Source organism: Cygnus olor, chromosome 3 (genome assembly GCF_009769625.2).
Source record: "Cygnus olor isolate bCygOlo1 chromosome 3, bCygOlo1.pri.v2, whole genome shotgun sequence".
Taxonomy (NCBI): domain Eukaryota; kingdom Metazoa; phylum Chordata; class Aves; order Anseriformes; family Anatidae; genus Cygnus; species Cygnus olor.
Window position 1 is genome coordinate 18,156,344 of NC_049171.1, and position 24,388 is coordinate 18,180,731.

General features: G+C 40.3%; 1 protein-coding gene across 1 annotated transcript; it reads right to left on the bottom strand.

Annotated features, from left to right (window-relative positions):
• Positions 1–946: 946 nt before the first annotated feature.
• On the bottom strand, positions 947–8,731 carry SOX11 (SRY-box transcription factor 11). Its single transcript, XM_040552919.1, has one exon. The coding sequence runs from the start codon at positions 8,431–8,433 to the stop codon at positions 7,222–7,224; it is 1,212 nt and encodes a 403-aa protein (XP_040408853.1). The 5' UTR covers positions 8,434–8,731; the 3' UTR covers positions 947–7,221.
• Between the last annotated feature and the right edge of the window lie 15,657 nt (positions 8,732–24,388).

Below are 24,388 nucleotides of genomic sequence, written 5' to 3' on the forward strand. Positions count from 1 at the left end.
GAAGAGCTGTACTCAAGATTCATACAAAATGATCTGAAATCTTTTATTTGGTGAATTGACTCTTCTCAAATTTAAAGGCTTGTATCAGCTAAAGCTGAAGTCAATATAATTTTTATTATTATTTCCTGGATTCTAGGAATAACCCACAACCTCTTGATGGGAAGGAAACTATTATCAGTTGATATTTTCATCCTTAGGTAAAGTTGCAGAAGTATAGATATAAAATACAAGCAGGAGAGAGACATGACTTTTTTTTTTTTTTTTTTTGTAATATGGAAATATGCCTACAGACAGGACCTCTAGAAGGTTTGTTTCAGCAAAAGATATCTCGTGTTAATTGCAGATTTTTAATTTGTAACAATATAACTCCATCATTTCTATAAAACCATATTTAATATACAAACAACTTTCACCACATAAACACATTAAAAACACCTTTTTTATAGTTCCAAGAATTGATTACAGGGTTCTCATAAAAACATTTTCATAACTAGAATCTTAATACAGAATGATTTTTTCTATGCCAAAATACATTTAGATGGTAAATTGTAGAAAAAGATACAGAGAGAAATGGGTTTTGCTGGTATGTAATCCATCTTATTTCATTCTTCTATGGTCAACTTTAAAGCAATTTTTGAAATGTTTAGCATAAAATATCTTATTGTTTCATCCAGAGTACTAACAAAAAAAAAAAAAAAAAAAAAAAAAGGAAGTTAATTGGCTTATTCTCTGTTTCAGTGTCTCTCAGGCATGCCCAGAACAGCACTTACCCTCTTTACCTTGACCATAACTATCTGTTGAGGGTTTTTTTCAAAAGACACATTATTCCCACTGAATTTCAGCTTTGGGTGCCCACAGAATGAAGAATGGATTCGCTCTAATAGCTGAACTGCATTTACCAAATGCAACACTGGAAAAAAAAATCCACATAAAAACACATAGGAAGATTGATCACACAATTTTATTAGAGTCTTTTGAACAATTGCATTATGTTGTTCCTTTATTTAAAAACTCTTGCAAAAAAAGACATTGGAGTGGACTGGTTTCAACCCTGAGCATTAACACTGCATATCAAGTACTGTAGTAAAGAAGCTGGTTAAGTTTGTAGCACTAGCACAAGTCACTGATATTAATCCTCTAGGTGATCAGGTTTTTACAAAAAAAATACATAGTTTTCAATAAATAATGCTTAATTTTACAACTTTGATACAGCAATGTCATACACTGTTTTGACACATACTAAACTCTGCATGCTATATAGTCTACTAGAAGACAAAACTTTGCCATGCATTTTCTTTTTCTAGTGCTAGAAAACACTTTGTCCTCCAGTGCATCGCCTCAAGCAGCCTTACCATCTTCCTTCTCTCACAGCAATAGGCCGTGCACTGGCATGCAAAAACCTCAAGAAAAGGTCTCCCCCCCACCATCACTCAGACTTCTAAACAAAAGTACTTTTCAGCTTGTCCCCCCAAGACCTGGAGTGGCTATGAAAACTAATTTCATGTGGCCTTGAAAAGTCTTTGAAATTACATATTTTAAAAGTGTCATGCTTGAAAAACTGCTCTAAAACATTCAATTTCCCCCACCTGTGGCCATCATGCAACATCATTGAAATGTTGTAACCATCAAAAGTCCCACACTGGAAAACAGGCCTCCATTTTAAAACAGCCCACCGAAAAAATAAAAAGAAGAAAAAAAGTATCACAGCATTTATGTAAAGACTCCAAAACGCCAACATATGTACAAGAGCAAAACCAGATACAAATTGTAAATGAACTAACAATGGCATATAACTCTTCTCCCTGGTTTAGCCAGGAGTTGAGGCAAGTTGGTTTTGGAGATAAGCAGGACGATGGAAACAAAAACAAACTGTGACAATGGGAGTTCCTGGATTAATCATTATTAGTTGACCAAATTTCTTCAAGTGGTAAATCAGGGTCTTGATTTTCTTGGAAGTGAGAGTTACCAAAATTGAAATGTCCTCATTAATAACATATAATGCTAAATCAAACCTGCTTCTAAATATTTGCAAGTCTTAAAAGTTTGGAGCCATGCACTTTTTCATCCTACAAGATTGCACTTCACAGAAAATCCAGATGTTGCAACTAACCACAAAAGAAGAAACATGATTAATTAATAAGGATTGAAACCTCCATTCTCACACTTCCAGGTTGTTGTTCATCATTGAAAACCATTCACCCCTTCTTATCCATATTGCTTTAGGGGTTTCCTTGTGTCTACAGAAGTCATTCCTTTGAAATTGCTGTCAATCACAATTTTCTAAGAGTTTTTAAAATATTCCTATCTTTGCACTGGCATAAGCATTGGGTTTTCTAAGAGAATCCCAACCCAAAGAAGGTATTACTTTTATACATGAAATATTATGAACTTTTGTTTCCCTTTTTGTAAGTCATTCTACACTTTCTGCACATTTGTGCTTTATATTGAATATAAAAATAGGTCTTTAAAACTCTATTTACTTTAAACTCACTAAAAAACTACTTGCTTGTGAAATTCTCTTACAAATTCACTGCATCCATGTAGAGAAGATAAAACTAATTAGGCAGTTAATTGGTATAGGTAGTGTGCAAAAAAAAAAAAAAAATCACAGCCTTTGATGTGGGTGAGGGGAAAGGAAATAAATCAAAGGAATACAACCATATAGAAGGAAAAATGTAAGGCAACTCATTGAATTAAGTTGTTGTTGTTGTTTGATTTTACTTTTTTCTTTTTTTTTTTCTGGCCATGCTTACAAATGAAGGTTATGAAGAACTAAGCCACCTATCCTGCCAGCAGCCCTTGAGGCAAAAACTCCCATTACGCTCAATGAGATTTTTATTTTTTTTTCAGGTTTAAGGCCTTACTAGACAGCAACTGTGCAGATGTAAAAAGGAACTTAATGACTGTGCTGAATATCAAACACCTAAAAGGTATATGGCCCTGACTTTGACCCCACACCAGTTGTACCTTAGCGCAACACCAGAGTTGCACCTTCCTCGAACAGGCATGAGTGAAGGATCAGACTGCATGCATGCAAATCACATTCAATAGACTTGGAGAACTTTAACCCGAATGACAGTGAGTGCTTAAAGAGCATGTAGCACATACAGGATGGTTGGAATGAGTCTTCCCATCACATTTGTAAACAACTGCACTAAAGGAATTAAGATATTTCTTAGGTGTACTTGTTTTTTAAAAGAAATAAGGGGCAGAGGGGGAACAACCAAAGGGGGGAAATGATAACTTAACAAAAATTCTTACTATAAAATTAAAAAGAATCACCATATTTGATTAAGTTTTACATGGAGTTGACATCCTCAGTGCTACAAAGAAAATTGTCTTTCAAAAACAAAACAAAACTCATTTTTCTCCCTCTTATCACTAAGCCTTATTCTACTCATAATAATATTGTACAGAGACGAATGCAAAAAATGTGAAAAAAGGCCATGGGAGATATTAAGCCTGCAACAGGACTGCTCTAGTAGGTCAAAAAGGATTCTTACATACACTAAAAATAAACTTAAAAAGAAGCTGAAGATAGGAATATTATTAGATACAACAAAAACAAAAAATACAAGAGTAATTTCGCAAATGCTATTTTTCCTGATTAGAAGATTGTATGTTACTTTCATTGAAATCAGCAGGAGCTTAGGCATTCAACAGCATCAAACTTCAGCCCTAACAGTGTAGTGGCTTAGAAAGAACTCTATTTTTTTTTTCTTGAACAATATGCAACAATAAACTCTGAAATAAATGAAAGTCAGACTTTATGGACAAAAATTATCTCCCTGCACTATACACCTTCACTCAAAATATTCCTCTGATATAGTATTGTATCACTCCCAACTAGAAGAAAGAAAAGATACTTCTGAGTGGGTATTATACTCTTTAACTAAAGTAGACCTGTTGCTCTTTTAGAATATGCCTGACTGCTCTGTACTTGGATCCTTTAAATTAGTTATCCTTGACTAATATCTTAAATGGTAATTTTAAAAAATGTCTTCCAAAAATATACGCAATTCAAAACTCCTGTAGGCTGAGACACAGACCTTATTACAATGCAAACCAAATTCAGCCTAGATTCGACCATAATCATTCATAACTCATTGAACATCTGTAAAGCACAAATGTTTAATGACACTGCCTATTATTACTTTAATAAACAAGGATGCATATCAGAAGAAAGGGACCAGAAGAAAAAGTCCCCATATTTTCATGATAGCGTGAAGAATTACTAAGAGAATTTTGGCTCAGTTTTAAGACTTCGAACCTGATCAACTGATTCCATCACCCTAGCCCAAGAAGGGATTCTGAAAAGCAGGATAGTAGTGAAAGGCTAGGCTAGATCACTTCAGTGTATCTATTTTCTTTCACTCTTTTGCCTTAGAAGAGATAAATGTCATTTGTTTCAATCTGATTTCTAAGTTATTACATGGAGAACACACTAATCATTTGAGACCAAAAACTGAAAATTCAAGAAACTCTGTTTTATTGAGGACTATCCATTGCCAAGGATATCTTGTATACTGTAATTAAGTTTGTTTTAAAACACAGTTTCTCATAAAGAATTACCACAATGCAAGACATAAATTTGAGTTCCCAGATATGCTATATCTCTTTTCTGATAGCAAAGATTTAGGCCAAACAACTTTTATTTAGAATCATGAGTGTTTTATTATTATTATTAGAAAGATCAGATTATATTAATCATTTTACTACCAGTTCATTTAACTAACCTAAAGTAAGATATCTCACCACTTAAATGCCTAAGAGTTGTCCTTGATTAAACATAACATGCATGCAGGTTTTAATGTTATGTTTTATTATGCCTTACAAATGTGTATGCAGGATTTTCATTTCAGCAAGTCTGAAAGCCTGTAGCAGTGGTTGCCATCAAAATACCAGCACAGTGAATTGTCCCTGTAAACAGCTGGATCATTAATTAGTGGAGAAAAAAATTACCAATGCCTATCAGATAAAAGGTAAACGTCTTGAGAAACAAACTTCCACCTTGTGAGTCTGTTTATTGCCATCAGCAGTTATTTCAGAGCTTGTAACTGAAATCTGATGGCTCCTAAGGAAAAAATATATATATTAAAAAGAAAAAAATCAAAACCGCACACTGCCAAAGTCTGCTCACCTACAGCAGAAGCTCGTACCCCCCCCTTTCCTTCCCATGCCCCCTCGGAGAGGGGCCAGAGCTGCCCCGGTGGGCCGAGCGCTGCCCTAAGGCGGAGATGGGGGCACAGAGCATCCCCTCCTTAAGTCTCGCCCAGACTAGTCAGCAAAACGGGGAGAAAGGGAGGAAGGAGGGGGAATAATAATAATAATAAAGGCGGGGAGAGGGGGAGCTGCCCCTGGCGCGGCAAGGGGAGAGCGGGCACTGGCCCCGCAGCCCCCCGCCCCCGGCAATGGGATGCGGGGGGTCGAGGCGAGCCCTCGGGGAGCCCAAGCGATGCTGGGCGGCCGAGGGGGATGCGGGAGAGCCGAAAAGCAGCGGGGTTAGCCCACCTGCTGCACTGCACCGCACCGCCCCGCAGAGCCCGGCACGGCACGGCACGGCCCCGGTCCGGTCCGCCCCGGCCGCCCGCGGGCACCCGGCTGGACCGCGCCCACCCCGAGGGGCAGCGCGTTGCAAAAAAAGGGGGTGGGGAAAAAGGAAGGAAAACAAAAAAAAAAAAGAAAAGGCAAGAAGTCCTTATTTTCCTTCCCCCCTAAGCTCTGGTCATGCACTACAGCCTACAGCTACCGCTCCTCCGCGGACAAGGGGTGACAACACGGCATCTCCAGCGTTACTTCTACAGACACTAATAGCGATACGAGTTTCTATCAGTTCCAGCTGATTTATTAAAATTGTCAAGATACAGACTTTCAGCATTAAAAAAAAACAGGCTATGATGTTGACAGTGCACAAGTCTGCTTTTGCCATCATTTGCTACAAAATATGCAGATGGTCTGTACTTTAGATTATATTGCACAACATGAGAAACTTTAACTATGTGCCTTTTTTCTTTTTTTTTTTTTTTTGCTAAAATCGAGAATCCAGTTTCATACCTTCCATCTGGGGCCCCATCCACATATCACAGCGTATGAGATACATAAAGTCCTACTATAGTACAGTACATATACAATCTTTTAAACTAAGATAACAGCTCTGAGGTCTATATCACCATTTTCAATAAATCTTTACCTACAAATATTGAACAAATCTGAACTATAGCTGTACAAAAAAAGTGTTTGTTTCTTTTCTTTTTTTTTTTTTTTTTAAAACCACAAGGCCTTTAGATGCAAGGATTATTTTTTTAAAATTTTAATCCTTTTAAAACCAGGACGTAACGTACCAACAAACTTGCATGCTAAAAACAGAGAAAAAAAAGAAAATAAAAGGGAAGAAGTGCCTGAAAAGTCTTACTGAAAAAACACAGCAAGAATGTTCCCTTTTCACTGTACAAAAATACGCCTGAAAATATATTAATTTTTAAAAAAGACTGAGGTCTGTTATGTATCAAAAATGTTTCAATACCTTTTTGTACTGAGGTCTAGGCTGTCTGGTATTCAATCAAGGAGGTATAAGGGAACAAGTTACAAAAAAAAAAAGTTGGCAAGTAGAAATCACATTTGTAAAACCATAAACAATTTGATCTGAAAAGTAAACTCTGATCTTAAGTCAGTTCAGTTATTTGTAAGCGTTTGTACAGTCTGCATTTTTTCAAGCTCCCTGCAGCTTTGTTAAGAATCGGATGCATAGAAGACATCAGTTTTCTCCCTCCAAAAAAAGTTGCAATGGTCCCTTTCGGAAAAATAAAAAAAAAAAAAAATCAGAACAGTTCTTTAAGATCTCTCACGGAAAAAAAAAAAAAATCCACAAACCCCCTTGAGTAACAGTTGTGCTGCCAAAAGACTTCTTTGCAGACCATCTTCCAGACTTCAATCAGAGACCGACAAGCTTCAAACAGCGCCTTCTGTATCATTTTTCCCCCAGTCCCATTTGCCTTTGCTGTTGTTGTTGTGATCACCAAATGCGATAAAAAATAAAAACAAAAAAAAAATCACAACTCCCGGGCTCGGAACTAACTTCGAGATTCTTTTTTTTTTTTTTTTTAAAAAAAGAAAACAAGACTTTTTTTTTTTAAATCATCATCATCACCGGCGTCGCTCCAGCTCCAGCTCCGCCGCCTCGCCACCGGCACCGGCGCCCGCCCTCTCCGCCGCCGCCCCCGCTCAGTACGTGAACACCAGGTCGGAGAAATTCGCCTCCAGCCAGTCTCCCGCGATCATCTCGCTCAGCTCCGGGGTGCAGTAGTCGGGGAACTCGAAGTGGGAGCCGAGGCTGCCCTCGCTGAAGGAGTCCAGGTCCTTGTCCACCAGCGAGAGGGAGAGGTTGCCGGCGGCGGCGCCCGCCCCCAGCTCGGCGGCGGCGTGGCCGTGTTGCGAGAAGTTGAGGCTGAGGTCGAAGAGGAGGTCGTCCGCCTCCTCGCTGCCAGCCGACGAGGTGGAGATGGAGCGGGACGAGGCCGGGGAGAGACCGGCCGGAGGCTGGGGCGGCGGCGGGCCCTGCTTGGTGATGTTCTTGAAGCTATAGTAGAGTCTGCTGCCTCCGCCCGCCGCCGCGGCGCCGCCCCGCACCTCCTCGTAGAGGCTCGCCCCCTCGGTGGACTCCGCCGAGGAGCTCAAGGTGGGACTCGCCGGCACTTTGGCCACGTTGTACCGCCGCAGCTGCTGCGGCCCCGGCTCCTCGTCTTCCTCCTCCTCGTCTGCCTCCTGCTTGATCCGCAGCTGCAGCTCGTCCTCGTCCTCGTCGTCCTCCTCCTCCTCGTCCATGAAGACGCACTTGACCGTCTTGCTGCTCACTTTCAGGGTGCCGAAGACGTACTCGTCCCCGGCGTAGTCCCCGTGGTGGGCGGCTTTGGCTCCCGGCTTGGGGGGCGAGGAAGCGGAGGAGGATTTCAGCTTGCTACATTTCTTGCTGGAGCTCTTAGCGCTTTTGCTGCCGCTGCTGCTGGTAGGTGCATTTTTCTCCGGACTTTGGCTGGCGTTGGGCTTGGCCGACGGGTCCATTTTGGGCTTTTTCCTGGGCCTGTATTTGTAGTCGGGGTAATCGGCCATGTGCTTCAGCCGCAGCCTCTCCGCCTCCCGGATGAACGGGATCTTCTCGCTGTCCTTCAGCATTTTCCACCGCTTGCCCAGGCGCTTGGAGATCTCCGCGTTGTGCATGTCCGGGGACTGCTCCATGATTTTTCTCCTCTCGATCTTAGACCACACCATGAACGCGTTCATCGGTCTCTTTATGTGCCCCGACGCCGTTTTGCACCAGTCCGGATCGCTCTCGTCCAAAGCCACCGGGCTGCAAGCCATGAACTCGCCCTCTTCGGTGTCCATCGCCTCCCGGGGCAAGTTGCTCTCGCTCTCCGTGCTTTCCGCTTGCTGCACCATGGTGGGCTTCTCCCGGCTTCTCCCCGCCGCTCCCCTCCGAGCCAACAAAGCCGCTCCCACCGGCGGCGCACCTTGCCCCGGAGAGCCGAACTGGGCGCCGCGCTGCTGCGAGGTGGAGCCGGCGGGGGGCGAGCCTCGGGGGGCGGCTGCAGCCTTCCTCCTCCTCCTCCTCCACCTCTTCGGCCCGCTGCGGCAGGGCCGGGCTGGGTGCGCTGGGGGCTCTGCCGCGCCGTGCCCCGGCCTCGCCGCCCGGCCTGCCCCCGCCGCGTTCGCTGCCCCCTTCTGCAAAACTCGCGGCTCCTCGCCCGACTCGTTATCAGCCCCTCATATGGGTGACATCACTCCCCCCGGCGGCCAATGGCGGCGCTCGGGCACGCCCCCCGACACGCCCCCCGTGCTTTATCAGCTCCCCTTCCCCTCCCCCACGCTGACACACCCCCCTGTGCAGGGGGGCGGTGGGGGAGGGGGCCCGGCTCCTGCCCCCCCACACACCCCCTTCATCCTCTTCCCCCTCCCCCTGCCATTTTACCCCTGGGGGTCTTCACCCGCCGTCCCTGGGTGCAGAGTGAGGTGGGGAGAGGGGCGGCCCCGCTCCCCCCCCACTCCCCCCCCCCGGCTCCCCTCGGGAGGCCGCCGAGCCCCTCGCAGCGGGCGGCAGGGGGCGCTGGAGCTCCGCAGCCCGCCCGTCCATCCCTCCGTCCGTCTGTCCGTCCACACCGGGACGGTGCCCGCAGCCCCGCTCCCTGGGTCAGAGCCGGGAGCCCGGTGGCCGCCCCCCGTCTCCCGGGGGGGGCCGCGACGTGCTGGTGCTGAGAGACACGGGAGTCCGCGGTGCCCCGAGCTCCCGGTGCCCCCGCGGAGGGTGGAGGTGGCTTTCCCCCCAAGCCAGGTGTGTGGCAGCTCCCGGAGGGCTGAGCCGCCCCTGCCTTCTTGTTCGCTGGCTTTCCGGAAAGCACCCGGGTGCGCAGTGATGTCGCGATTATCGCAGAGCCCCGGCGCTGGATGCAGCTGTTCCGTTGGTTTCCGGCGGGGAGCTCGGGAAATCCGATGGTGCCTCGTCCCTGGATATTTTGCTTTGCGAAACCTGTGGTGAAAATAAGCTTGTCCACTGTTCTGCGGGTCCCTCCGCATTTTCCTAGCTACCATGTGCAGATATTAGCAAGAGAAAAGTTTAATAAGTTTGGTGATGGTTGCTGGCTGGAGGAGATGCGATGGTGGTGAGATGGACGAGCCCTGGCATGGCCTCTCCTCTGTCAGAACTGGTGCTAATGGGGCAGCAGGTCCCCTGGTAAATCAGCTTCTAATTAGCACAGTGGTTCGTTTTCCTCAGGCCACAGAAAAATTACTGTGTTGTGATGATGTGACTATGATATCATAGGGCCGTGGTGTGACGAGTGCTGTTACAGCAAAAAAAAAACAAAACAAAAACAAAACCACGGATCCCTCACCTCTTTTAGCTTTACAGACGCATTAGGGCTACCAGGTCTCACTAGTTGTCAAAGGTCAGGAGCAGTTTGGAGGAGCAGGCAAGAGGCTGGCACGTGGTGTCGTGTTGCTTCCCCTGCCTGACCCTGGCGAGGGCTACAAAATAAGGGGAAGGGAAAGGGCATAGCTCAAGAAGGTTCAGTTGCTCCCTTCCAAAGATGGATTTAGAAAAACGCTGCTCTGCCTCGCCACGAGGAACCCCAGGTAGGTTTTTTCTTCAGAGGCTTGCTCTCTCTCCCCTTGCAACTGCACGTGGTGGTATGATTTAACCCCATAATCATGCTGATCCTCAGGAAGACAAGAGGCAAAATGAAAAATGTGCCTGGCAGGGTTCTCAGCCTGTCATCAAATGTTATGATTTAGAGAAACCACTAGAGGAGAGGGCACAGCACCTTCGGGAGTGCCTGAGTTCATGCCACAGCTGTGGTCAGCTGTGGTCGGTCTGGGGAGGGCTGCTGGCAGGGCAGGGCATTCCTTCCGAGAGGGGCAAGTGCTGGCTCAAATCGGGCACACTGGAGAGCCATCTGTGGGATGGGGAGTTCAGAAAGGGTGAGAACACACTCCTCGTAATGATGGCGCGGACACGAGTCTCAGGAGATACATAGCTGGCTGGCTGCCTCCAGGGAAGACAGCTTTACTGCTGCTGGGGCTCTGTTACTAAAATTATACCAGGGTACCAAGACTCTCAGATAATCTTTATTATTCTTGTTATTTTTCTGTAAATGTCAGTATTCAGATTACTAACAAAACAAAACAAAAAAATCTGTCAGTGGGAAATTGAGATTTTCATTGTGCCTTTTAAATCCACATGGAAATAAGAGGAGCTTTTGGTGTAGTTTTGCAAAGTGAAACACACCAACAGGTTTTAATTTGTTGTTGGTTGTCCTAACATTTAGGGGAGATGTCATTATATCATATAATTGCATAAAATTCAAGCTGATGAAAGTGGAACACTTCCTTAATTTCCTATTAAAAGAATTAAACCTATGTATTTTCATAAAATAGGGCTATTTTGTCACATCAGCACTTTCCAAGAACCGTGAACTATTTTAGAAAATTTTCAGTCAATTCCTGTGGAAACCATGTAGTCAATATTGATAAGACATTTTGATGCCTAGGTCTCCATCCCCCAGGGTGACGGAATCTGACATTTAATTCATTGAGATCACGAGAGATCATTTTTAATAAAGCTTCAGAGTGGATTGAAGCCAAGGCAGCCCCATCTCCTTTACAATGTCATTACAGCAGACTTTATCTGGGATGTTTCTTCTCATTCATTTGTGTCCCTGTAAAGAAGAATATTAATACTATGGGCATCACTTAACTTCCATAAATGCCATTTTTCTTTCTTTTTTTCTTTTTTTTTTTTTCTCCTATATCTCATTTTCTGAAGTGTCTTGGCAGCATTTCAATTTTTCCTCAAAGTGATCTTTTAAATATAAACAGCATTACTGTTTTCTCCTGCTTGTTAATATTATGTTCTGATTGTTTTTTTTTTTTGTTTGTTTGTTTGTTTGTTTTGCTTTATTTTGAAGGATAGTACCAGGAAGATAATGAAGCTGAAAACAGACTGATAAATAATAGCCATACTCAAGAAAAAAAAATCATCTTGAGAATTTTAGAAATCTGATTAAAACATGTACATGAATAAATAGATATTACTGTTAAAACGAAATAATTTACCGTTCTAAAAGCAGTTCAATAATTGTATGTGTGCGTGTGTTTCCTATCAGAGTGGCGCAGTCAGAGCTAACAGCCCCACTATTCGTTCTTTTGAAATTCAAATGAATAATCATCTTTCCATTATCTAGGTCAATAGAAGGCTGGGCTACCCCAGAAAGTGCAAGAAAACAGGTAAAACAGGATACTTTACAGAGCTTAATGCCTGCCCCTTGGATGGAGGCTGTTCTTAAAAATCTGTGTCCACACTGGACTCCCTAGTGCCCTATTTCGGGGAGATGTGTTATCCCAAGCGCAGACCAGTGTGAGTATATAATGCTGGTAAAAGCACTGAGGTCTCTGGGTCTAGAAGTTGGCAAGATGCCTCTGAAGGCATGAAGATAGCTGGAAGAAAATGCATCACGCAGGAGTATAGGCCCTCTGAACGTGGCCTTATGTGCTTACATCTGCCCCCGTCAGTGCTTGAAAAAGTGATCCATGTTTCTAAGACACAGGTGACAGACTTCGTGCAAGATTTTGGCTACCAAAACAAGAATAGCAAATGGAAAAGCCAAGATTTTTACTGTGCTGTCTGAAGACAAATGGTACTATGAGTGCAATTTACTTTCTGTTATTTATTTCATGCCTGTTTTCAATTGTGCTGCAGACTTTTTGTCTGGAGATCCCAGCATGACTTTGCATGGGGTACATGTGAAAAACTGGAGTTACACACCTTCTGCAAGGTGTGGGAAGTGGAGGGAATCACAGGCTGTAGGAGGAAGAAAGAATTACAGTGTTAAGAGTTTTGCCTTAATGGGAAGTGTATGATGAATTCTGACTGGAGGAGTCACACCTGAGGTTAGATCACACATTTATTTCTTAGAGATCTTTTCTGGAATAAATGTAAGTTTCTTGGGTCTTGTATTCATAAGGAGAAAATAAAAATAAGCTGTGCTCTTACTTCACATTCGGTAGCACAGGGTAAAATAGTGAAAAGATGCATCAGCTATGCTTTTTATGAGTTGGTGAATCTTACCTTCCCTAGAGTTTTTATCCTAAGCTGCTAGTTCATGTGAAAAACTCAGTGTCCTTGTCATCACTAGAAAGATGGCTTCCTCTTCCATCCTATCAGCTACTGTATGCTAGTCGCCTCCATGTTCTTGGAGTAGAAATTGATAGGACTGTGATTTCCACAAAGCCTTTTATTTGGAAATGAAGGTATGTAGGCACCCAGAACCACCATGTGTAGCAACCAAATTTCAGAATGAGAGGTGAAGTATACTCATTTAACTGAAATGGGGTAAACATCTGAGATTACTAAACTAGTCTTATCAAAATCCAGATAAATTAAATTTACATCAAATTTGAAAATAAAGAGTAAAGTATCCGGATATACTTAACTTTGATTTTGTGTGCAGAAATCTTTATTTTGCCAAAAATACTTGCTTCAGAGATCTGTGGTGAGTATGGTGCTGGATCTCTGGCAGGCCAGTACAGGATGTGGCGACTTTCCAGGCAAGGTGGCCTTCTGCTGCTGGATGGGGTTGCCTCAGGGGTCCAGCAGAAGCCCAGTGAAGTTGTCAGTGTGAGCAGGATCAGCTCCTCCTTCCTCACTTTCTTCTGGAGCTGAGGACTCTGCTTATTCACCAGCTGATGTGCAAGTCTGTGCCTGCTCACATAACAGAAATCTGGCCAGAGACCTGCCCTTGAACTGCTCGCTGCTTGTAGGTAGCTCCAACAGCATCCTTTGACCAATGTTTTTAAAACATGATCAGCAAAGACAAACCATGGGCATTGTTTGTAAACAGAAACAACCCAGGAGTTACAAATTGAGCAGTTAGTATGCATATTAGTTAGTAAGCAGGTATGTTGTATGCAAGGTATAGGTCTGGAATTGACTTAGTGGGACAGAGTCTAGCACCCTAAAGTGTGTTGTTGCTCTCCTATACCCCCTAAAACCTTGTTGCGAAACAGTACTGTTTCTCTGGGGCTTAATGGATGGGTCATTTCTTCACAGCCCTTTGATTTTAGACAAGGAGATATTTTAAGATACCAAGATACCATTTTTCATAATGTCATTCTGATCGCAGAGTGATAACTCCATAAAAATAAAAATAAAAGGCAACAAAATACCAAAAAATAAACAAGCAAAAAAAAGCTCCACGTGTTCCTTGGGCATTATATATGCTCTAAGAAACTGCATAAAAATAATGTTGGGATGTTCCACATTCACTGCAACTCTTTTTATAGTTTTTGTTTGCAAGACAAAACAATTATTTTGTTTCTAGTTGTGAGACTAAAACCTCTCCGAGGCTCTGCAAGTCAGGCTGGGTTCCTTCCATCCCACAGATCATTGCAGTACTAGCAGTTCTGTTTGACAGATCGTTTCCTCAGCCACTTGTGTGTAACCCTATTGATTTGAACGTCTGCCCCCAGCAACACCTGTGCAAATTCACGGATGGCACTGGGACTGCACAGATGCCATGGAGGGCATATTCTGGCATACAGGATATTTATTACTGGTGGTGATGCATGAGATGGAAGGGATCCAGGACTCAGGCTGAGTTTGTGCAGCTGGCAGTTAGAAATTTACTTGCAAACTGAGCTCATTGGGTAGGAAAATCAGTGTGATAATGAATCTGGAGCCCCTAGTGCCATTTTTACCAAATCACTTTCAGGGCAGGAGAACAATTTAGAAGAGATGTCTCTTATTAGAAGTGTCTGAAAATTGTACTTGAACAAAAATATATAAAAATTAAGAGAATCCCATAAGAGATTAGATTTCAGGTATATGGTATCAGAAATTACTGTTACTAAGTTTGTTTAAACAGAGCTGCTTACTTGTTTCTACTAAAAACTTGAAATATGTGTGAATTAAAATAATTTTAATTTTAGCTTAATTTTAATGAAATATTCAATAGACACTTACATGAAATTAAAAAGAAAGCAATTATTTTTAAAGTTCCTTTTGTTGTTGTTTGTTTGCTTGATAGGAAATCTTTCAAAGTATTCAAAATGATCCAAAGTGACAGAGTTTATTAATAATGCTATAAATGTATATTGTTGGCCTATAGACATTGAAATCCATAGTGCTTTAGTGGGTCTCTTAGGAAAAAATGTTGTACCTTGAACCAATTATAGACCATCTCTGGTTAAATTGCAGAGCCAGTTTGCTTAATATGGGTAATTTGATGTTGTAAAGTATTTGTCAGTACCCTAGGGTAGTCTCCTAGGGCACACAGGTTTCACTGTATACTATTTCACACTCATATGTGCGCACGGTAACCTGCTTAGGTGGAAACTACTTAAGAGTCACATGGGATTTGTTATATTACATACTTAATTTATTCTATATGCTTAAAGCTTCTCTTTATCAACTCCTGAATAATTATCATAGTTATTGCATTATTTTTGCTTATTATTTTTAGTGAGGAAAAAAAATATATTCAATCCAGCAGGCTTCTTAGAATGTGAAAATTTAGCAAGGGATCAACAAAAATGTGTAACATTGGTATAGCTTTGTACATTGCACCAATATGCCTGTTAGAAATATAAAGCATGTTCACAGTTGAAAAGACACACACACACACAGATTTATCATTTATCTTTTCCTCCCTACTAAAGAAAAGTGGAGCAGCTGTACTGTCCTCACCATCACTTACAACCAAATAACATTTGAACCTATCACATAGAAACAAGCTAATTTATTTGGCTTCAAGGCCTTGAAGGAGAAAACAACATAAACTCGTAAACTGCAGAGAAGACACTTACCAAGTCTCATGTCCCATGTGTGTGCCTGATCAGGATCTGCTGATCGGTTGCCCTTTGCATATACTGTTATTGAGCAACAGAGAAGCCACTCTGCAACATGCACGTGAAATAATTTTCATTTACAGGGCTCATGCAGTGAACAGGATTCTGCAAAATTCTGTAGAAGTTTTGCTAAGAAGGACCTCGCTCATAAATGATACCTTGTCCCGTGTCATTCCCCAGTCACATAATTGAAGATACTCAAGGGCATGGCCATAACATGACCTCTCCTATCAGATCGGCCAGGAGTCTTCCTCACCAGGGAACAAGTCCGAGGTTTGCTTTGCAGTGCTTTTAATCTGGGAACTGTGAGAGCACTGGGGGTGATGTGTGGATGCATCCACCAGGTGCCCTAGCTGTGTTCCCATATGAGCTACTTCTGCCTGCTCTTGGCAGAGCTCTGCTTGGAAAAGCTCGGGATTTGGGCTTCTTGGGCTGTCTGGACTTCTCCCTCCAGGCAGACTTTTCCTGCTGGCAACCCTGAGCCTGGGTTTGCACTGGCAAAATCTGAGTGAAAGCAGTGCAACAGCTGTATAGTGGAAAGGGAAATTAGAGCTTCATTGCTAAACAAAGAAGCAAACCACATAATATTCCTGTTGCTTGTATATATTTAGAGAGAGAAAAAAAAAAAAAAGGTTATTTGGAGTTCTTTATAAAGTTCTTTATGTCCTTGTTTTGTTATGCCTATGTAAATCTTTCTATTACCATTGTTTCAAAAAGAAATAAATGTAACAAGTATTTCATTGCTTTTTTTCTTTTTTTTTTTTTTCCAAATGGAAAACAAACAAACAGGCCTCCTAGTAATAAATAATATCAGCAGTCACAAGAAATTCTACAGTAGCTAACAATGAAGGCACATAGAAATGTTGTTTGTTTTATTCCTACACAAAGCCCTGCTGAATTCACAGGAATGAATTAAATATGCTGAGTGTGACTGGGACTCTGGGAAAGCAACACTTCAGTTGATACTGGCTTTAATTTTCCATTTTTATTAATTTGTTGTGAATTTGGATAATAGCCTTAAAATAAAAGCCACTACATAACTGCAAATGTGCATGCATATAAAAGTGCATTACTAATTCTTATGAAAATTACCTCATGTTCTTTTGGGTTCTAAAAGACTATCCAACAAAATCACTAAACATTCACCAAAAAGTAGGTAACAGGAAAAAAAAAAAAAAAAAAAAAAGGATACAATTCCCTCTGATAACCTTTGATTTGTAGTAAAAATGGGAAACATTTCCCTATTCTATCTGCTTTGTCTTATTTCTGAAATATGCCAGGAAGTCCCAGGTGTATGCAAAACCCTGACTGTACCAGTCATTTTATGATGGTGATGAACATATTAACTTGGAAAAGACTGTCCACCTTAAATCAAAAACCAAACTGTCTGTCCTTCTCCTTCCCCTAGCCTTCTCTTACATTGCAAACTGCACACTGTTTGTATTAACATCACCAACATATTCAGTAACATTAGAGGCTTGAAGGTTTCCTGATGCTTTATTACACAATGATGAAAATATCATAATACCTCTAACTTCATCAAATCAGGCATTTCATTACAGCATCCTGCAAGTATAGAAAACTGATTGTCTTGTGTCAGCATGGCCCAAATCCAGTTCTTGCATACAAGACATGGTTACTAATGATCTTTGTAAGTCAGCTGAGACTTGATCTTATTTTTCAGTTTTGCCGTACTAGGAATTGTAAGTCAGAGCAGCGAATAGAAAGTGTTTATTACAGCTTATCATACGGTTTGTTTGACAAAATGCTCAATCAATAATAAACCAGAAATTAATAATTAATTTCATTTGCATTTTGCACAGCAGTTTATACCTCACATCAAGCTGGCATCTGAGTTAAGGAATTATTATCAGCAATTTAGAGAAGGGAACCGTAGTTTTGGGGTTCTCCCTGCACCACTGGTACTGGTCAGAAAAGGATGGTACAGGGATCTAGAAACAACTTCCCCATTTCTGTTTTCTGCTTTAGCTGTGAGGACCTGATTTACCCACTGGCTGTGCTACCTACAGGAATATCTGTGCTGCTGGTTAAGTGGTGTATGGAGGAAGCCATTTTTTTTATCGTAGACTTGACCCAAATCCTTGGCTTATGCCTGAAGCCTCCATTCAGGTACAAACACAGTCCAGCATATTCCTCACCTTGTAGGGTAGATTCACTACAAAGAATCATCTCTCGTGTGAATGAGATTAATAGAAGTGTGCTCAGCCCCTTCTGCACACCTTCACATTTCCTTTCTTCCCAAACTGCAAAAGAAGAAAAGGTACAGCTGAGCTGCTATACACAAATTCAGACTTCTCTCTAAGTTCTTACTTTGGCAATTTAGGCATAAATGAACCAAAGCTGGAGTGGAAGATGTGACCCAATGGCAAGATAATTTATCTAAGGCTACACAGTGAGCCTGTCAGAACAGGAATAGTCATACAATCCTGCTGATTACAGTCCTGTGGATTCTTCACCGCACAGTCTTGAGTCTCAATGAATATGTACACAGAGAAGTCATGTTTGAAAAGACAGTTTTTACAATGCAATTGTTCCCATTTTGAGCCAGGGTAAAGATCAACCCAACTAGCGAAATAGATTAAATGGAAGCATGCTTATTTATTTATTTTAAGGTGAACAGTTTTCTCTTGAAACAGGATTATTATCTGGGAGAACCATCTACTTCTATCCTCAAGCAGAAAAAGAAAATATTGTCATATTCCATTTCTGTGTTACTCTGGTAATGTATTTTACTGGCTGTATGCGTTTCTGATTATTTAGAATCACTTCAGTGAGTGATTGAATTTACATTTTATCTAGACACCAGTCTTACCCAGAAAGATTTTTTCCATTTCAGTGCTAGTTTGAAAATCCGTTATTTGGTGTTCATCGGATACAGGTTTTCATTTGCAGCAAGATTGCTGTAGCAGAAGAAATATAGACAGACTCAATGGCTTCACTAAGTACGAGTTTTCTTGTGATACAGAAAAAGCTTTTCTAGTTTTCCTGAGCCCTGAGCTTGGAAAATGTGGGCCCGATCCTGAGAAATATTGTTTGTTTTCAGAGAGCAGTTTAGCATCCTCACATTCTGCCTCTCTCCTACCTGCCCCCTGCCCTGGCTTTCAGGATGGCTAATTATTGGTTCTCCCAGGAAAACAAAATATTTTTTTTTTTTTTTGTATTTGGATCTGGGCTTGCGAATTAGCAGAAACTCCTGCAGCCCTTACTCTGTATAGTCTCAGTGGTCACAGCTGATTTGCCAGCAGTGATCCCCATCAGGTCCTCAGATTAATACTCAAGGGTTAAGGTTGTTTCAAATATGAAATTTTCTTCCTATAAGAAAGTTTAGTATAAGTCACTTCCAGCGGCCATGCAGCAAAAACTTATACTGTTTTTGTACTGTTAAACCACTTAGTCCAATTCAGGTAAAGTCACTCTTCTGTGTGAAGGCCTGTGGTCCTTCATTGTTCCTAGGGTGCAGATACTTGTAGTCAGTGTGAATTTTGAAAGAGTACCCAGATAAAATGGAACTGAAGGATGACCTGCTGCTCAGGAAAAGCACTATGAAAAGGTCATAGACATGTTAATGTAAGAGCACGGATATTTAAATTTGAATATAAGATATATATTTTTATTTTTTTTCTATTTTAAGTAGACTTCTAAATTAATTCAACAAGAAATAGGAATTTAATGTTTATTCAGATTTATTTTTTTTTTAAATCAAGATTGTTCTGTTTGTAGTAGTAATTCCTCACTGCTGTTTGAAAGTCATGGTTTTTTATTTGTTTGTTTTTTGTTTGTTTGTTTTCCAGTAACATCATGATTTTGACCAAATCACGTTTCTGGATTTTGCTTTGGAAGAAAATGTCAATCATTTGTATTACAGAAAAATATTAATTGGTAACCAATTGTTCAGCTCTCCATCTCTTTTCGGAGACCACACTAGTGTTGCTATTAGGAGTTTTAATGGTTAACTAAGGAGAAAGAGGAGGAGAATTGGGTGTTGATGTAAATGTGAAAGAGGGTAAGGAGAAAAGGTATAACAGAGAGAGAAGGGAAATGTAGAGATTGAAGTGCGCAGAAATAGGAGTTAATTAATAATACAGATTTTTTACATCAAGGCACTAAGCAAAGAAATCACATTAATAACACTTACTCTATATAGATTTTTATTTCCAATCACTCTGCCAGCTTCCTGCTAGTATCAGCAAGATGACTTATGTGGACTTCAGGGAATATGAGAAGCGTACAAATGGCTGGGCTGTAGGCTGGAATTCCTGATGGGATGCAGTTCTTGCTTCAGATTGGGATTGGCACTTACAGGGTGGAAACTAGAGGGGGAAAAATATTAAAGCACAGCAATAAAGGTGAGCTGCCATAAACTGATCCCATCTGACCTCTGCTCATAATATAAAAGGTTTCTTAACTGTAATGAAAACAAAATTAAAATAAATAAATAAATAAATAAAGCAGTTTAAAGTGTGCAAAACACAGAAAGGGCCTAAGCCACAGATACTTGCCCCTTTTGGAAGGCATAGGCATGAAGCAGTGTTTCACAGCATTTCACTACAGGTTCTCTTCAGGTTTCATCTGTTAGTGAAATGCTTAAGCAAATAGTTACAAGAAAATGAGTTTTTAGGGCAGCTCCAATGTCAGCCACATGTGCAAGATAAGGTTAGCAATTGCTCTCTTTTTTAAATAAAGACATTCTGCAGCTCAAATATGAAGTTAAATCATGAGTGCTTCAGCACAAGCCATAGGTACTTACATTTAGATGATGTAGTGTTTTGAAATGCATATCTTTTTCTTTCTTTTTTCTTTTCTTTCCTTTTTTTTTTTTTTTTAAATGCCTTTTATATTTCTAGTCATCTTGCTTTTCCTGGTCATGGGCACTTGCAGACAAGGAATGAAAACTATCGCTATCTCTTTCAAGAATGGCACCCCCCTTCTCTCCACTCTTGACAACAACAGCACAGAAGAGTGCAGCCTTAAAACAAAATTTTCTACAGTGTGTCATGTTGCTGTTGAAATTTAATGATATTCAGGGCTAGGAGAAAAGAGCAGCTGCCCTCCAGGTGGTGTTCCATAAATGCTCCCCAGAACCCAGCAGGAAGCTGTATAAGTTCAATTCAGTGAAGCAAATTCAATCATTTGCCCCTTTGTAAATGGAGCATAAGCAAAAAGAAAAAAAAAATCTTTGAAAGATCCTAACACAACAACGACATGTACCCAAAAACTCACTTTTTTTTTTTTTTTCTGCCAACACATATTTCAGACAAGTTTAATAGGATCTTACAATAGCTATTTCACATTAGAGCATTGAGGAAGAAATACAAAAAATTCTTATAAATATCCAATATTTGTTTTTCATAGAACTCAGCAATTAGTGGTGACTAGAATTCTACAAAGTTAAGAAGTTTTCTTAGTAATGTCTTTTCATAAACAATAAACTGCTTTTCTAAAGCATTAGGTTTTGTGACAAACCTAATTAGTACAACATTATGTAAGTATGAACACAGGTGTGGATTTTCATTTCAGGTTATTATTATTTTGTTATAGACTCTACCTAAATATTGGAAATACAGTGGTAAATCTTTTAGCTGCAGCTCCTTAAATGTTAATTATTGTGCTAGTGTATAAGTTTCCTGGTTATCCTTCACAGCCACCACTACTATTTAAAGCTGGATTTATTAATATGTTATTCAAAACAACATGCAACCTTATTGTTGCAGAAGTCTGCTTGGAGTGTTTCCTAGATATAGACGAATGGCAGTATTTTTATCTTAAAATACTTTCACAGGTTTAAACTTCACATTGTAAGCAACAAGAAAACCAGTCTTTTCCCCCTAATTTGCTGAACGTTTGGCCCAATCTGCTTTTTATGTTATGCAGGTATGAAATGTATTAGAAGGTGATAAAAGCCATTCTCTGCCCTCATGCAACTAAATAACTAAAACCATAAAAAGCTTTGATTTGAAAATAGGAATTTGGCAAGAGATTAATACATTATCTCTCATGGTGCTTTGAGGAGGAAAAACTGCACGGCTGAAATTCAGTGTATTGGAAACTCTCATTGTGCATTTTCTGTTAGGATGTTTTAGAAAGGCTTTCAAATTCACCAAATGTATATATGGAGAGGAAGCAGTTGGATTAACCTGGTATCAAATTAGCAATCCACTTTTAACGTGTGCTTTCAGGAAGGAAGAAGAAGGCCTGGTTTCTGATTTCATATCATGAAAGACCATTCAAGGACTCAAAACCTGGATCTGGTATTTTTGAGTGGCGCTGCATTAAGATGGAAACCACCAAATCTCTAGTTCAGTTCTCTTGAAGCTTTTTTTTTTTTTTTAATTGACTATTACACTGTCAAAACTATACTTTTATAAGGTGTCCAAGAATGAATTTATACAATGATAAAATTTCTGAAGAAGCCATAAATGTCTAACGGATAAATAATGATTGTTATCCCAAAAGTATGCATACCAGAGTATGTGTTTAAACAATACATTCACTTTCCTTTACTAAATCAGTATCATACATTTTCACATCTGCCCTCCCCGCCCTCCCCCCCCCCGTTTTCTTTCAGAGTGCAATAACTATCTTTGGTAGCCAAATGACCAAGCACCAAATTCAGACTATTGTAGAGTCTGTGCAGACTGCTAACTTATTTGCTGAGCATGCACAGGCTGCTGGGGAGTACCCAGAGGGAGAGGAGCCCCAGTTGCCAAGTAGATTAGTAGTTTGTGTCCCCTTTCACTTGGGTTCAGAAAGATGGTAAATAATGAGAGTGTTAGGCTCATCTGCTTAGGCTAGAGCACTCATGTATAGCAAGGAGCAATTGCAGAAGGACAGGGATGCTGCAGTAAAGAGAGATGACAGAGGCAGGGACACTTTCATTAGCTCTCTGGCAATAATATTCACCTGGGGCTGCAGCAACTTTACTCCACTTGATGGAGAACGACCTTCAACCCTTACTCTGAATTTCCTTCCCTTTTTTTTCCCCAGCTTATTTCACACTCGTGTTGTGTAGCTACTTCTGTAGTTGTTGAACCATATGGTTTTCCTTACCTGTGATATTGGGAAAACAGCCCTGTTTCTTAAAAAAATAAAATCTAAAATAAAAATAAAAATAAATAAATAAATAAATAAATAAAATGAAATAATAAAATAAATAAAATAAAATAAAATAAATATTTGTGATAGAAATCACAAGTTTTCTAAATTAGATGAAAAATATTTCTTCAGTTGGTTAGTTAAGGAAAAGTACTTCAAGAACAACTGTTTGAGCATTAAAACTACAAACCAAGAAATCTAATACAAAATTCATGAACATTGGACCAAATACTCTTCTCTAACGGACTGGTTTCTTAGAAGACGAGCAGCACATAACAAAGAGCAAGAATAAATATTTGATAGGCTCTGTACCTCTTTGCTTATGAAATTGAGAAGCCATCATAACCCCAATGAAAAAAAGCCTGCAGTTCATTACCAGCCCCCTTAAATTTTCCATCTTGTGTAAAAACATACACATTTGTAGAGATTTCTCCAGTATGAGCCTTCCCCTGTCAGAAAGAAGGAGAAGGTAGGACAGTTTAATGTAAGAAGCAATGTAGTCTGAATACAATAGATGTGAACTGTGGCTCAGCATCTGTATAGCTCTAATATATATATATATATATATATATATATATATATATATATTCAGGAAAATAGAATGCTTTTGAGTGAAATACTGCTTTGTTTTTGTTTTTGCTTTGTTTCTATATATGTAATGTAGGATACCATAAGCTCACAATAGGGCTAGAATTTGCTAGAGATAAAGCAAAATAAGTGTCTTGAAAAATTCTTCAAAACTTTGAAAAATAACCATGAGAAGTAGAATAGGTCAAGCAATATTGTTTTCTGAACTAAAAAAAAAATGGATAAATGTAAATTTTTGAGGAATTTGTGATTCAGCCCAGAGACACTCCCCTTATCTGCAATATTTTCAGTACTTCATATATACATATATATTTTTGCCTGTACGTCATTCCTTACTGAATAGTGTTCTGCTCAGAGACTCCAGGATGCAACTGATCATTTTTTATGCTCCTTGACTGCATGACTAAAACTGAAGTTAAACATCTGTGGATAAAAGACACAGAATATATATATATATATATATATATATATGTGTATATATATATATATAACCAATGATTTTGTGAAGCATTTTCTGGAGCAACTCCACATTGTTTAATAAGTTTTAGTAGAAAGTGCTTCACTTCCCATATTTTCCTCCCACACAAAATCCCTCATTCTGGTACCCCCAACACCAGTGCAGGATGGACATGGAGCCAGTGCATGTGAAAAGCAAGGGACTATTTATAACAACACCTTGACAAGCAGCTCTTTATAACAGTGTGCAAGGCTAAGCACGCCTCTCTCTTTTGACCTTATACACTGTGTGCTGGCTGGCTCAGCCTTATCTGCAATCAGAGCGCCTGACCCTCCACATCCTGCTGGGTCACAGGTATTTCCTTCCACATGGAACCTGATGCATACTTCTAATTCTAGTAGTTAAACTGTCTTTTTTTTTTTTTTCTTTTTTTTTTTTTATTCTCTCCTTGTGGACTGCTGCAAAGAAATTGCATTGATATAGTTGTGGGTTGTTTATTTTTATTTTCTCCAGATCACTCTTTTTTTTTTTTTCTTCAACTATTTTTTTTTGTTGTTTGACAGTCTAAAGAGAATTATTAAGCCTATCTTATTTTCTTAGTTTTTACTGCGTTTTCCTCTTTTGTATGCTATTTATTAAAAGGTTGCATGAAGTCAGCTATATTTTACGCTAAATAATAATTCTGATAATTGATTTGTTAGAAGCATGTCACCAAAAATACTCACAAAAATCCAAACTGAGGAATGTCATATAATTTGTCTGAAACAGACCAATTTTGATGTAATTTTTTTTTTGAGTTCTTCTGTTAATTTCAGAAATGATACTCATACCTGCCTACCT